The sequence below is a fragment of the Calidris pugnax genome, unplaced genomic scaffold (assembly GCF_001431845.1).
Source record: "Calidris pugnax isolate Ruff unplaced genomic scaffold, ASM143184v1 scaffold429, whole genome shotgun sequence".
Classification (NCBI taxonomy): domain Eukaryota; kingdom Metazoa; phylum Chordata; class Aves; order Charadriiformes; family Scolopacidae; genus Calidris; species Calidris pugnax.
In genome coordinates this window covers 253662-267813 of record NW_015091306.1, presented here as the reverse complement: position 1 = coordinate 267813, position 14152 = coordinate 253662, and the positions used below count along the sequence as shown (strand labels likewise).

The 14152-nt window shown below is 52.7% G+C and overlaps 1 protein-coding gene across 9 annotated transcripts in view; it reads right to left on the bottom strand.

Moving 5' to 3' along the window:
* Positions 1–1393: 1393 nt before the first annotated feature.
* GPATCH8 (G-patch domain containing 8) overlaps positions 1394–14152 on the bottom strand; it is a 72543-nt gene continuing 59784 nt past the window's right edge. For all 9 annotated transcript variants that reach the window (XM_014960873.1, XM_014960870.1, XM_014960872.1 and 6 more), the window contains 2 exons: positions 5866–5996; positions 1394–5368 (listed from right to left, as the gene is read on the bottom strand). In XM_014960873.1, coding sequence (XP_014816359.1) covers positions 1519–5368; positions 5866–5996 — 3981 coding nt within the window. In that variant the 3' untranslated portion in view covers positions 1394–1518. The remainder of the gene's footprint in view (positions 5369–5865; positions 5997–14152) is intronic.

Genomic DNA, 14152 nt, shown 5'->3' with positions numbered 1-14152 from the left:
AAAAAAAAAAAAAACACACCAGGAAAAAAAAAACAACAGGAAAAAAAAACCCGGGGGGGAAAAACCCCACAAAATAAAAAGGCAGGGGATATTTTCTCCTCCAGGAGCCAACCCAAACCCCTGCCCCCAGGGTGGGTGCCCCAGGGGGGCACTGAGCACACAGCCCCCCCTCACCCCCATGTTTCGACCCTTTCTGTTTTCTAAAGATTCTTTCTTTCTTTTTTTTTTTTTTAATATATGAGCTACAAAAAGCAGCATCTTTGTTTACAGAGTTCAGTGCAATTCTTTACATTTAAAAAAAAAAAAAAAATAATATTCCTATAAATTAAGAAGGAACCCAGGGGTGTTTTTTTTTTTTTTTTTTTTTTACACTTTATAGTACATAAAAACTTCAAAAATACATGAGCTTGGTAAAATATACATGCTTAGTCGTTTTGCGTCGAGCTGAAACTAGAAAGTTGAACCTTTACAAGTGTCTGATCTCACCTACAGCAGAACATATTTACACAAAAAGCCACCAGAACAAGTACCACTAAAAGAATGGGCTGTAAAAAATATTATTGCGGTATATACTACAAATGTAACCTTTTTTTTTCTTTCTTTCTTTTTTTTTTTTTAATATCTCACAATCTCCAGCGTTGGAGCTGGACAAGTTCCTGGAGGATGTAAGGTAAGAGGTTTGTTTTTGTTTTTTTTTTAAGGGCAACTTTAAGTGTGTGTGAGACTGGAAAAATTTCAGAGAGACATAACCTCAGTTGCTGCTCCTTCCTTGGACTGTATTGCTTCAATTCCTACAGGGATTCTTCTTCTCTTTCCCAAAACTGTGAAGATGGAAGTCAGAGTGATGGTTTTCCCCCCTCTTTTCTCTTGGAAGATGGATTGAAAGTGGGAGCCTCCCCCCGGGGATGTCCAGGGGGGGTTGCCCAGGCAGGATGGAGAAGGGTGGGAGCTCCTCTCGTCAGCTTTACAAAAAAATAATCTTATTTCCACCCTTTGCTGGTCACCCCGGGACAAACAAGCCCAGCAGCCAGGGAGGGGGTGCCTAGAAATCTTCCTTGAAAGTCTATTTTTGTGCAGCTTGACAACATATAGAAGAATTGGCTTCTCTTACATTTCCCACCACAAAAAAAAAAAAAGAAAAACAAACCCCTCCTTCCCCCCAAGCCGGGTAAAAAAAAAAAACCCCAAAAAAAGCCTTTCCGAGTGTCTCGCTGGTCTGGAGGTGACAGGACTCTCCCGGGGGCAGCGCTGCTCCTGCACGGAGGTGTCGGGGACACAGGGTGGTCCCTGGTCACGGGGGGGACACAAGGTGGTCCCCAGTCACGGGGGGGACACAAGACTCACCCTCTGACCCCCCACCCAGCCCCCTCCAGCCCCCGGCTTCTTTGGCTGCGAAAGAGCAAAAGGAAATTCTCCCCTGGTGGAGCTGGATCAATCTCGACCCCTCCCTTTCCCCCCCAAAAAAAACCACAAACCAACTAATTCTCCTTCCTCCGAGGTGACTCCGTTCCCCGTCCTTCATGTGCCGTGACTGGGGGGGTGCTGCAAGTCCTGCCCTGAGAAGATGGGGTGCAGCAGGGGGTGGAGGTGTAAGGCCGTGGCGGCGGCGGCGGCAGCGGGTCTGGGGGCCAGGAGGGTCGGGTAGAGAGCGTGAGGAACGGGATGGAAAGTGAAAGGACCGGGATGGATGGCAGAGGCCGGAATGATGTGGATGGGATGGCTGGCTAGAAAGGTAGCGGGGTGACCCGGAATAATGGAGTGGGTCAAATGGGATAAAGAAATGGGGGTCAAGTGGGGCTGGGGTATGTGGTGAACCTGAGCCAGGGGTTGGGGATGGGGGTGAGGGTGGATGCCGATGGCGGCGGCGGCGGCGGCAGCGTGGTGCTGCAGGATGGCGTGCTGCACCGTGGTGATGGAGGTGGCCGAGGCCGCCGCCGGCTGCTGGATGTGGATGGGCTGCAGGGCAGGAGCCGCCGGAGCCAGGGCGGCCGAGGCTGGGAAAGCCTTGACCTGCTTTGCCAGGAGCTGCTGCTGGATGTGCTGCTGAGCAGCCTGCTGCAGTTTGCTGTATTTCTCCATTTCTTCGGGTGTAAAAGTGATGGGTTGGCTCTCGAGCGGCGCTAGAGAGGAGTCTTCTCCTCCATCTCGATCCCCTTCGATGCTCGGCTCCCCGCCCTGAGGCACGTACCCAGAAAAGTGCTCGACGTCCGGAACTAAAGGCATCATACTGGTTTCCACTGGGACCGGCTGGTTGCCCCCGTCCATAGGTTCCAGCCCGTCACCGTCGCTGGGATCCGAGAGGAAGTTGTGTGGCATGACCAGATCTCCAGAACCGAAGCACTCGGGGAGCGCCGGTGCTTCCAGAGGGATGGAAGGCATTTCCACCCCAGGGTCATCGCGTTTCTGCTCCTCCAGAGGTTTGTCCTGAATGACCATGACCACTTCCTCCAGCAGAGACTGGCCGCCCAACGAACCCTCCTCGATGCCCTGGGACACCTCCTCGGAATCCGACAGCTCTTGGTCCTCACCCCTCTCCAAACCGGAATCTTCGTATCTCTTGGAGTTGGGTTTTCGAACGGTTGGCAGTTTCCCAATTAAAGGGAGAACGGGTTTGTTGCCTAAGGAAGGAGGAAGTTTGGGGCCGAAGTAGCCCTGGGGAGGATCTTTGAGCTTGATGCCCACCTTGTTTGCTCCTGCCAGCATCTCCTCCGCAACACAAGGCTTCTTCTCAACCTTCCGGGACTGAATCTTTTCCAGGAGGAGTTTGGCAGTGACGGAGTTTCTCTCCTCGGGGCTGCAGTCACCTTCCGACGCCCTCCCCGTGCCGGAGCTGCTGCTGTTTTGGGAGAGGGAGCCAGATCCTTTCCCATCCTCTCCTTTGCCGTCCTCCTTCTTCAGCGACGATCCTTCACCTCGGCCCGTCCGGAAATAGTGAGGAGATTGCGAGCGGTAGATTTTGGACCTGATGAAGTCTCTTCTCCCTGATCTCCTCTCTTCGGGGCTCTCGTGGCCTCGAGAGCCCTTTCGGGAGAGAGACCTCTGGGAGTGGCTCCTGGTGCTGCGGCTGCGGTCCCTGCTGTAGCTGCGGCTCCGTTTCCAGCTGCGACCCGTTACGCTCCGGCTTCTCCTCTTGCTGCGGCTGCGGCTGCAGCTGCTGCTGCGTGTCCTGCCCCGGCTCCTCGTCCTCGACCTGCTCCGAGGGTGGGTTCGGCTCCTGCTTCGACTCCTCGACCTGCTCCTGCTCGAGCTGTAGTCGTCCTCGGAAGAGGAATACTTGCGCCGTTTGGATCTGTGATTGGAGCTGTTGTAGTCGGAGTCGTCCTCCGAGTCGTGGGAGCGCTTGGAACGGCAGCGGGAGCGGTCGCTGTAGTCGCTGTAGCTGTCGTCAGAGTAACTCCTGCGCCGGCTGTAGCGGCTGCGGTCGGAGGAAGCGTCCGAGCTGGAGGAGTAGGACCTGCGGGAGGAATGTCTCCGTCCCGACCTGGAGCGGCTCCTGGAGCGGTCGCTGCCGGAGTCGTAGTCGTCGCTGTACTGGGAGGGGGATTTCTGCCGGCACCGCTTGCCGTGAGAGCCCTCCTCGCTGTCGTAGTCCCCGCTGCTCTGCCGGCTCCTGCGCCCGCTCCTGCCCAGGGAAGGGGCCGAACACCTTCTCCTGGCAGCAGGTACCTGCTGGGGGTCAGCCTTGTGTTTCTTGCCCCCATGCTCTTGGCAGGAGTTACCACCCTCCTCTTTTTTACCGCTGCTCCCCTCCTCTGCAGACAGAGACTTCCTCTGGGTCTCCTGCAAACACCACTTCTTCTTCTGGAAATGGCCACAGTCTTCAGCCAGCTCAGTTTTCAGCGCCCGTTCTGACTCGGTGCAGAAAGAGGATTTGCCTTTTTTGTGCCTGTGTCTTTTCCGTTTCTTGGGTTTCTCTTCCCCCGGGTCAGTTTTTCGACTCTTCTCTTCAGCTTCCTCCTTGTGTTTACGTTTGTGTTTGCCGGATTTTTTGTGCTTCTTTTTCTTTTTGTGTTTATGGGACCTTCCAGATTTACTCTTCCCCGTCAGGCTTTTGCTGCCCTCCTCTCCCTCCTCCTTACTAACCCCTGTCAAACCGGGCTCCTGCTTGTTCTGGGAGCCACAGGCCGACAGGGATTTGGTTTCTGTCTTCAGAGCAGAGCTGTTCGTGGCGCTTTCCGCCTCCTTGGCTTTGCCCATCTCACCAGACTCCGCGCTCGGAAGGGTCTCTTTACAAAGCCCCCCCGAATCCTTGGATTTCTCTGCCCCTTTCCCTTTAGCATCTTTGTTGCGGGAGAGTTTGAAATCAAAATACAGGGGGTTACAACTGTAGGAAACGGAGGGTTCTGCTTTGGTAAATATGAGGAGCTCCGAAGGCCACTGGAGAGTCGTGCTCTCATCTTTACTCAGAACGGGGAAAAAAGGTCCTGTCGGATGCTTTGGTCCTTCAGTGACATCTTTGCAGCTTGGGACAGGCTGAGGGACTTCTTTAGGGGTGTCTGGCTCGGGGAGGCTGCTCTCTGGAAGATGTTTGCTCTCCTGAATACCTGTGTTTTCTGGGATTTCCTTCAGCTCTGTTTTGCTCTGCTGAGCCGCCGTTTCAGCCGTGCTCTGCTCCTTCTGCTGCCCCGTGCCCTCAGCAGCTTTCTCCAGGTGTTTGCCGGGTTTGGGTTTGGGAGAACTACCTTTTTTTACTTCATGGGTGTTTTTTTTGTTCACATTTTCAGCTTCCATCTGTTCGGTAGACTTCATGAAAAGGAGGAATTGAAAATTAGGCTTTACTTTACAGTGGGCTGGGGGAATATAGTGGTAATATTCGGGTTCGACTGCCGTCGGTCCGTCTTCTCGCCTCATCTTTTTCAGTTTAGACAAGGTCGTGGCCAGAGACCCGCTGTCTTTGTCGTGTTGCTCATCGTCCTCCGCCTTCCCGTCGGAGTTATTTGTGCCTTCCCCCTCCCCAGATTTCTGCAGGCTCCCCCCATCTGAGGACCCTCTCTCATCACCTTTTGCTCCGTCCGCAGAACTCGATTCGTCCACGTGGTCCTTGAAAACAGAAGCGATGGTCTCCAGCTTGACCGGAGTCTTCTTGGCAAAGGAGAAGGACACGCCGATCTTCTGCAGAGGAGTCCCCAAAGTGCTCTTAATGCCAAAGCTGACGGCTTGTGCTGCCTGGAGGGGCATCTGGCCTGGCGTAACCGTGCCACCCACTTGGCCGGTGTTGAGGAAACCTCTGTCCGTAGTCATCTCCGTACCTTGGCCAGAAGTGGTCTGCATGAAAGAGCTGCTGTTGGCTGCAGAGTCATCATCGTCTCCACCTTCCTCATCCACAGCCACCGTGGTGGTTCTGAACATGGGGCCGCTTCCAGGAGCGCTGCAGGGACAGAGAAAAGAGCTGAATGCCATTCGACCACCTCATTCATGCCTATCTAAAACAGCCTTTTACATTTTTCAAGTACTCTTCTATGCAGAAATATCCATAAAATAGCATTATACAGCCATTTTAACTTTTTAATAATATTAAATAACGGAAGAAAACTCATATAGCTGGCTAAAGGAACTGGGGGATGCTCTGGAGATATTCAAGGAGAGGCTTGATGAGGCCCTGGGCAACCTGGTCTAGTTGGGGGTGTCCCTGCTGACTGCGGGGGGGTCGGACTAGATGGCCTTTGGAGGTCCCTTCTGGCCTGGGCAATTCTATGATTCTATGATTTTAGTGAGCTCACTCTCCCAAAACCACATGAGGCCAAACTCAGGTGTGAAGCTTTGCCCTCAAAACCCATGCAGGATTAGGGGAGCAGGAACAGCAGCGTGCGGGGTCCCAGCCCCAGGCAGGCTCTGAGGGTGCTGGGGGGGTCACCCCCTACTCACCATTCCGGCTGCCTCCTCTGCTCAGCCAGTTCGTGCAGCCGCCGCAGGGCCTTCTCCTGCTTCCTCTCGTCTTTCCGTGAGCGCGAAGAGACATTGCGAGCAAATTCCCTTTGCTTGAGATCTTTCAACCTCTGAGGCAAAAGAGAGAGGGGAAGGATTAGAGAAAAAGGGGTCTGTGGTGAAGTGTGTGAAAGCATCACTGCTGTAGCACTGGAAAATCCGCTGTACGTCCCTCCCCGGGGACATTTATTGAGCAAGGATGGAGCAACAGCATCTCGGCTCAACAAACCCCCGGAGCACATCACCAGCCTCCCAGCAGCTAAACGAGAAGACAACTGTGGATCCCTTTTGGGCTATAAACTTGGAATCTGTCTGTCTATACGCATTTCCAGTCAAGGTGACTGGTTTTCTGTAGCACGTACAATAAAGCCGATTTCAAAGCAAGAAGCAAATTCGGGAAGGAGAGGGGAAGGAGAGGGGAAGGAGAGGGGAAGGAGAGGGGAAGGAGAGGGGAAGGAGAGGGGAAGGAGAGGGGAAGGAGAGGGGAAGGAGAGGGGAAGGAGAGGGGAAGGAGAGGGGAAGGAGAGGGGAGGGAGAGGGGAGGGAGAGGGGAGGGAGAAAGGGTCGACAGCCCATACAGGTAGAAGTACCAAGCTCCTGGGCAAGTAGGGGGATGAAGGGGAAGGAGAGGGGAAGGAGAGGGGAAGGAGAGGGGAAGGAGAGGGGAAGGAGAGGGGAAGGAGAGGGGAAGGAGAGGGGAAGGAGAGGGGAAGGAGAGGGGAAGGAGAGGGGAAGGAGAGGGGAAGGAGAGGGGAAGGAGAGGGGAAGGAGAGGGGAAGGAGAGGGGAAGGAGAGGGGAAGGAGAGGGGAAGGAGAGGGGAAGGAGAGGGGAAGGAGAGGGGAAGGAGAGGGGAAGGAGAGGGGAAGGAGAGGGGAAGGAGAGGGGAAGGAGAGGGGAAGGAGAGGGGAAGGAGAGGGGAAGGAGAGGGGAAGGAGAGGGGAAGGAGAGGGGAAGGAGAGGGGAAGGAGAGGGGAAGGAGAGGGGAAGGAGAGGGGAAGGAGAGGGGAAGGAGAGGGGAAGGAGAGGGGAAGGAGAGGGGAAGGAGAGGGGAAGGAGAGGGGAAGGAGAGGGGAAGGAGAGGGGAAGGAGAGGGGAAGGAGAGGGGAAGGAGAGGGGAAGGAGAGGGGAAGGAGAGGGGAAGGAGAGGGGAAGGAGAGGGGAAGGAGAGGGGAAGGAGAGGGGAAGGAGAGGGGAAGGAGAGGGGAAGGAGAGGGGAAGGAGAGGGGAAGGAGAGGGGAAGGAGAGGGGAAGGAGAGGGGAAGGAGAGGGGAAGGAGAGGGGAAGGAGAGGGGAAGGAGAGGGGAAGGAGAGGGGAAGGAGAGGGGAAGGAGAGGGGAAGGAGAGGGGAAGGAGAGGGGAAGGAGAGGGGAAGGAGAGGGGAAGGAGAGGGGAAGGAGAGGGGAAGGAGAGGGGAAGGAGAGGGGAAGGAGAGGGGAAGGAGAGGGGAAGGAGAGGGGAAGGAGAGGGGAAGGAGAGGGGAAGGAGAGGGGAAGGAGAGGGGAAGGAGAGGGGAAGGAGAGGGGAAGGAGAGGGGAAGGAGAGGGGAAGGAGAGGGGAAGGAGAGGGGAAGGAGAGGGGAAGGAGAGGGGAAGGAGAGGGGAAGGAGAGGGGAAGGAGAGGGGAAGGAGAGGGGAAGGAGAGGGGAAGGAGAGGGGAAGGAGAGGGGAAGGAGAGGGGAAGGAGAGGGGAAGGAGAGGGGAAGGAGAGGGGAAGGAGAGGGGAAGGAGAGGGGAAGGAGAGGGGAAGGAGAGGGGAAGGAGAGGGGAAGGAGAGGGGAAGGAGAGGGGAAGGAGAGGGGAAGGAGAGGGGAAGGAGAGGGGAAGGAGAGGGGAAGGAGAGGGGAAGGAGAGGGGAAGGAGAGGGGAAGGAGAGGGGAAGGAGAGGGGAAGGAGAGGGGAAGGAGAGGGGAAGGAGAGGGGAAGGAGAGGGGAAGGAGAGGGGAAGGAGAGGGGAAGGAGAGGGGAAGGAGAGGGGAAGGAGAGGGGAAGGAGAGGGGAAGGAGAGGGGAAGGAGAGGGGAAGGAGAGGGGAAGGAGAGGGGAAGGAGAGGGGAAGGAGAGGGGAAGGAGAGGGGAAGGAGAGGGGAAGGAGAGGGGAAGGAGAGGGGAAGGAGAGGGGAAGGAGAGGGGAAGGAGAGGGGAAGGAGAGGGGAAGGAGAGGGGAAGGAGAGGGGAAGGAGAGGGGAAGGAGAGGGGAAGGAGAGGGGAAGGAGAGGGGAAGGAGAGGGGAAGGAGAGGGGAAGGAGAGGGGAAGGAGAGGGGAAGGAGAGGGGAAGGAGAGGGGAAGGAGAGGGGAAGGAGAGGGGAAGGAGAGGGGAAGGAGAGGGGAAGGAGAGGGGAAGGAGAGGGGAAGGAGAGGGGAAGGAGAGGGGAAGGAGAGGGGAAGGAGAGGGGAAGGAGAGGGGAAGGAGAGGGGAAGGAGAGGGGAAGGAGAGGGGAAGGAGAGGGGAAGGAGAGGGGAAGGAGAGGGGAAGGAGAGGGGAAGGAGAGGGGAAGGAGAGGGGAAGGAGAGGGGAAGGAGAGGGGAAGGAGAGGGGAAGGAGAGGGGAAGGAGAGGGGAAGGAGAGGGGAAGGAGAGGGGAAGGAGAGGGGAAGGAGAGGGGAAGGAGAGGGGAAGGAGAGGGGAAGGAGAGGGGAAGGAGAGGGGAAGGAGAGGGGAAGGAGAGGGGAAGGAGAGGGGAAGGAGAGGGGAAGGAGAGGGGAAGGAGAGGGGAAGGAGAGGGGAAGGAGAGGGGAAGGAGAGGGGAAGGAGAGGGGAAGGAGAGGGGAAGGAGAGGGGAAGGAGAGGGGAAGGAGAGGGGAAGGAGAGGGGAAGGAGAGGGGAAGGAGAGGGGAAGGAGAGGGGAAGGAGAGGGGAAGGAGAGGGGAAGGAGAGGGGAAGGAGAGGGGAAGGAGAGGGGAAGGAGAGGGGAAGGAGAGGGGAAGGAGAGGGGAAGGAGAGGGGAAGGAGAGGGGAAGGAGAGGGGAAGGAGAGGGGAAGGAGAGGGGAAGGAGAGGGGAAGGAGAGGGGAAGGAGAGGGGAAGGAGAGGGGAAGGAGAGGGGAAGGAGAGGGGAAGGAGAGGGGAAGGAGAGGGGAAGGAGAGGGGAAGGAGAGGGGAAGGAGAGGGGAAGGAGAGGGGAAGGAGAGGGGAAGGAGAGGGGAAGGAGAGGGGAAGGAGAGGGGAAGGAGAGGGGAAGGAGAGGGGAAGGAGAGGGGAAGGAGAGGGGAAGGAGAGGGGAAGGAGAGGGGAAGGAGAGGGGAAGGAGAGGGGAAGGAGAGGGGAAGGAGAGGGGAAGGAGAGGGGAAGGAGAGGGGAAGGAGAGGGGAAGGAGGAAAAAAGACTGTTTCCTTTGCTGCTCTTGCGGGGTGCAAATGTACTCGACACACAGCGCGTGACAGAAGTCTTAATAGCACGAGCCAAAGAAGAGGAAGGGATGAGCTGGGGAAAACGAGTTACCCAGGAATTCCATCTGCCAAAAGCAATGTACAAATTACATTGGAGCAGGTGCCAAAAATCCCATTCCCGGTAAGCGAATAAATAATGCAACATACACCACAAACCGCTCCTTGCTTTTCAGTAGTTCTGAGACGAGCTCTCAAGAAACAAGCTGATCCTAAAAGGCAGTGGGGCATTTGGGGGTTGAATACTTTAGGGGGCAGAAACACTCCGTTCCCCAGAAATCTCAGGGTATGAGGAAGTAAACCCGAAGCCAAGGAATTTCAAGCATCGTAACGTCACTGAGGAAATCGAGGTACCCGGTTCTAACAGAAATCCAACATCCAAGACTTCAGAACGTTTTTGAAACCCCTTGTCTCAAGCCACTAGGAAAAGAAGCTGCCCATTTTCCTTTGAGTACATGTGAGACTTCACAAGGCATTTTTCAGAGCGCTATACAGAAGTTTAAATAACAGAAAGCAGCAAAGAAAGACCTCTACCCTCCCAAGGGATGATTATTTTTCTTCTTTGGTGGGCAATTTGAAACCCTTTCAAAAGGCCCAATTCCAGAAAGCATCATGTACCCAGCTTTTGAAAAAGTTTCATGTTTTTCAGGCTTTTCATGAAAAGGCCTGAAAGACTAAGGGTACTCAAAGCAGTAGCTGCTTTAGAAAAATTTGTGTACAAGATGTACAAATCATTGGTGAATTCTAAATATCTCCCTCCTGGCTGACTGACTCTGCCTCTTTAACGGAGCCCAGTCAGACCAGTACCCACCAAAAGAGTGGATCTGAAAACTATCCCAAAGCTCAAATTAGAGGAATGAAGTTGACCCAATGTAAAGAGAACATTGCTTTGTGAAAATTGGGGGAGATTTGACGAGACAGAGGATTCTCTTACCTAATGGTATTTACTAAACGTGGTGGAGCGTTACCCAAAAATCAGAGGGGAGGACACACAAAAAGAAATGACAGCTACAGACACCAGTAGAAAGAAACTCACTCTTGTGATCTGGACTCCAAAATTAGAAGGGTTTGCTTTCAATACATCAGCTGAAAACGTCACATCACAAAGAAAAAAAAAAAGAAAGTAAAAATATAAAAAGGGCAGAAGAGAGAGAAGAAAAAAATAAAAATCAAAAGCAAGCATTACTAGAGGCTCTCGGTGTGTCTGAGGGGTGTTTCTAGGGAGGAGGAGAGGAGGCAGAGGAGCTAGGCGTTACCCAAAACCAGAGGGGAGGACACACAAAAAGAAATGACAGCTACAGACACCAGTAGAAAGAAACTCACTCTTGTGATCTGGACTCCAAAATTAGAAGGGTTTGCTTTCAATACATCAGCTGAAAACGTCACATCACAAAGAAAAAAAAAAAAAGAAAGTAAAAATATAAAAAGGGCGGAAGAGAGAGGAGAAAAAAAAAATAAAAAGCAAGCATTACTAGAGGGTCTCAGTGTGTCTGTGGGGTGTTTGTAGGGAGGAGGAGAGGAGCCAGTGGAGCTACAGGACAGAGCTTGGGGGGCAAGGAACAGCTGGGGGGGGACATGGACACAGGCACAGACACACACAGGCACAGCAATGATCCCACCTGGAACAACAGAGCTACTTTCACCAGCACAAGTAAAGGGCTCAGGGGTTTTGTGGTGTATGTTAAATGGTGACTAGTAAATTATTATTTTTTTCCAAGAGGGAGGGGGGGAAAATAAAAAAAAAACTAAATAAATGGACTAAGCAATGCTATCAGCTTTTTCATGCTGATTTTAAAAGCGTATCTAAAATGCTCCAGGAAGTTAACGTCCCCAACAGCTGACAAAACTATTTCACTGGGGTTTGATGCCAAGTCTCTACATCACCCATCCATTTGGAAAAAAAAATATGACCCAGCTGTTTACAAGAGAAATGAACTGTGACCTTTTACTTTAAAGAGGAAGGTGCAATGGTGCACTCGGAATCCCACCCCCAGCCGTGGGCTCAGACATCCTGCCTTCAGCACAACGGCCAATTTTAATGAAAACAGAATTAAACGCCCCTTTTCCTTCAACACTGACCTTTTTGTGTGTCTCTGCTCCCCAGAATCTCCCACCCTCCTCCTGTGCAACCCTTGGAAATCAGAAGGAAGCAAGTGGGATGTCCTGATACACCGTGACTCCAGGACACACACTTATAGATCTGTGCCTTTTGGGGTGATAAACCACTAACCACGATGGTTTCAAGGGTGCTAAGAATTTATTACTCCCCAAATTGGGGAAAAAATTGGTCTGATTTTACAAAGCAGATGTTACGAAGGACTCTGAGATCTCAAGGCTGAGTTTCTTTTCGTAGCACAGGGGCCAGAAGGGAGAAGAGGTAAGTTTAGGGTAGAAAAAGCTCCTCAGGAATGTGAAATAGGGAACAGGACGTAGCTGACTGACAGCTGTCTTTGACTTTCATCCATCATCAGAAACCATTTCTCAAGTTCTGAGGGAGCTGCAGGGCTGCATTATGTGACACAAGCCCAGCCCGGGGCAGGGGAGGAGGAAAGACACAAAACCAGGCTGGAAAAACAAATGACATGGATGCAGGAGGCTGCGTTTGCAGGCAGCCCATCACCACTGAACTTCTAAAATAACCAGAACTTTTCAAACTATCCTGTTGGACTAACCCTTACCTGGTTAATTGTTCCAACTGCCTAATGGAATCCAGTAATTTAAGCAGGCAGAGCAGTGGATAACCAGTTAGCTACAGCTATGCCCACCCTCCTCCCCCAGACCTCGCTGGGGTGAAGCAATTAAAAGCCTCAAGTACAATTTCACAGTAGTAAAAGGAATATATCGAAGTACTTTTCAGCACACGCCAGGTCTCAGCCTTCCCAGAAAGCTATTTCAACTCCATCCATATTTAAGCCAGGCTTACACTGAAGAAATTTCCGTCTAATCCTTAGGCCAGAGTTCATTATTCTAATCCTCCAAAATCTCTAAATGACTTTTGGACTGCACCATATGTGTGGGTGTTCAGAGAGGCTGGCTGGTCACAGGGGCCCGAGTGGCACAGCTGCCCCTTTCCCCCCCCCAACAGCAAAGAAATTTAAACAAGAATTTAACGGAGCACAGGGAGCTTCCAGGAACCATTTTTTTGGAGTGAACCCAGCCTTGTTAAGTTTTCCCCCAGGTGCTCAGCAAAACTACAATTTCTTCAAGAGGATCAGGCCCACCAAGCTGTATTAAATCAAACACCTAGCTTCACACTGCTGTAGGATTTAAAAATTAGGAAGCATTTTTTCTGGGGAGGCGGCGTGTTTTTGGAGGGAGCAGGATCCTTTCCTAAGCAGCGTTTACAAACTGCAGGAGGATGGATGGTAACCACGAAGCCCAGGAATATGATTGTGCTGGTTTATTATTTAGCTCTAAGAAGGGCCACACCAGTAAACCCAGTGACTAGCAAACCAGTGAAGTCTGTCCAAGCACCAGCAGCAGAGCTTCCCTACCTCAAGCCTTCCTTCAGCACTGCACTGTGTTTCATTAATAGCTGCCGCCCACCTCAGCTCTCTAATGATGAACAGTATTTTAGGTTTTGAGCCTTGTTTCTAACAAATTGACTTAAGTCGTCTCTAAATCTCCACGGGAGTGCAAATGGAGCTCCTAAAGTGCAGGTCTTGTATGAAATCTGCAGCCACCTCAGTCCCACAGCTCCAGGAATGGATCATCTCCCCACCACCGAGTAGCTCAGGAGAGCCCAGACTGGCACACGATGCCCTCACCTTCCAATTCTCTTCAAATCAGCTTAAATAAGCCGCACCCAGAACGGCTGAAAGGCTCCAGAGAAAGGCTGTCACACGGATGGGAAGGTGGTGAAATAAAAAGTGGGATGATCAGGATTCAGAAAGAGGAAACAGCCTCAGCACACGCTGTGGCCATCGGGCAGGAGGTTTTGCTGGTGGGATTGTATGGAAGTGAGACCCCCCCCCAGTCCCAAACTGGGGAGCTTTTTGGGTTCCAGACCAGCAAATGGATTTGCTCAATTAAGCTGACGAAGCCATGCAATTTGGCTGAACTGAGGCCCATTCCGGAGACACTCGGCCTAAAATTGCAGAGGGAGATCATGTTATTCCCAGAATAAAAATATCACTCCAGTTACACTGCTTTACTGGGCCTGAGGGTGTGAGACTTCCATGACAAGCCTTATACTGAGGGGAGAGGGATGGGCTGGATCCACACACTGGGAGATTTCTGTTTCAGCCAGGAGACAGCTCATGTGAGAGCACAATCCCATTAGAGCCCGCTCCTCCCCTCCTATTGTTCTCAAATCTCTCTGCCAATCCCTATTAAATAAAATAATAACGTACTTTTCATTACATGCCAGCAGATTTCTGGCTTTCTGAACTTTTGACGTGCGCTCAATTCTTTGCCACAAAAGCTCCTGGGAGTGAACTACCCCATTAGCTAAATATGAGCTCAAAGGATGGCAACCTTTATCATTTTATATAAGTGAGAACACAAGCCCTGCTTATTCTTGGGCATCAACATTCTTCGCACGCTCGTAAACGGAGTGAAAAGAGCAGAGGGAACAGAACATGGCACACAACTGCAGGTTTGTTTTGTCTTAATTTCTTCCCTGACACTTCATTTTCAACTTAGGAGAAGACACCAGGGGTTAACGCAGCAGAGATAACCCAGGGAGTGGGCTCTGCCATCCCTCAGGATCACTGCATCCAGCCCTCCCACCCTGGATTTATTCTACTGACATTTCCCCAACTGTGGCTGCCATCGACAAACAAGCAGCCAAATGGCCAAAATTGGGTTAAAAAAAAAAAAATATCATGGGCTTTTGAGGGTAAA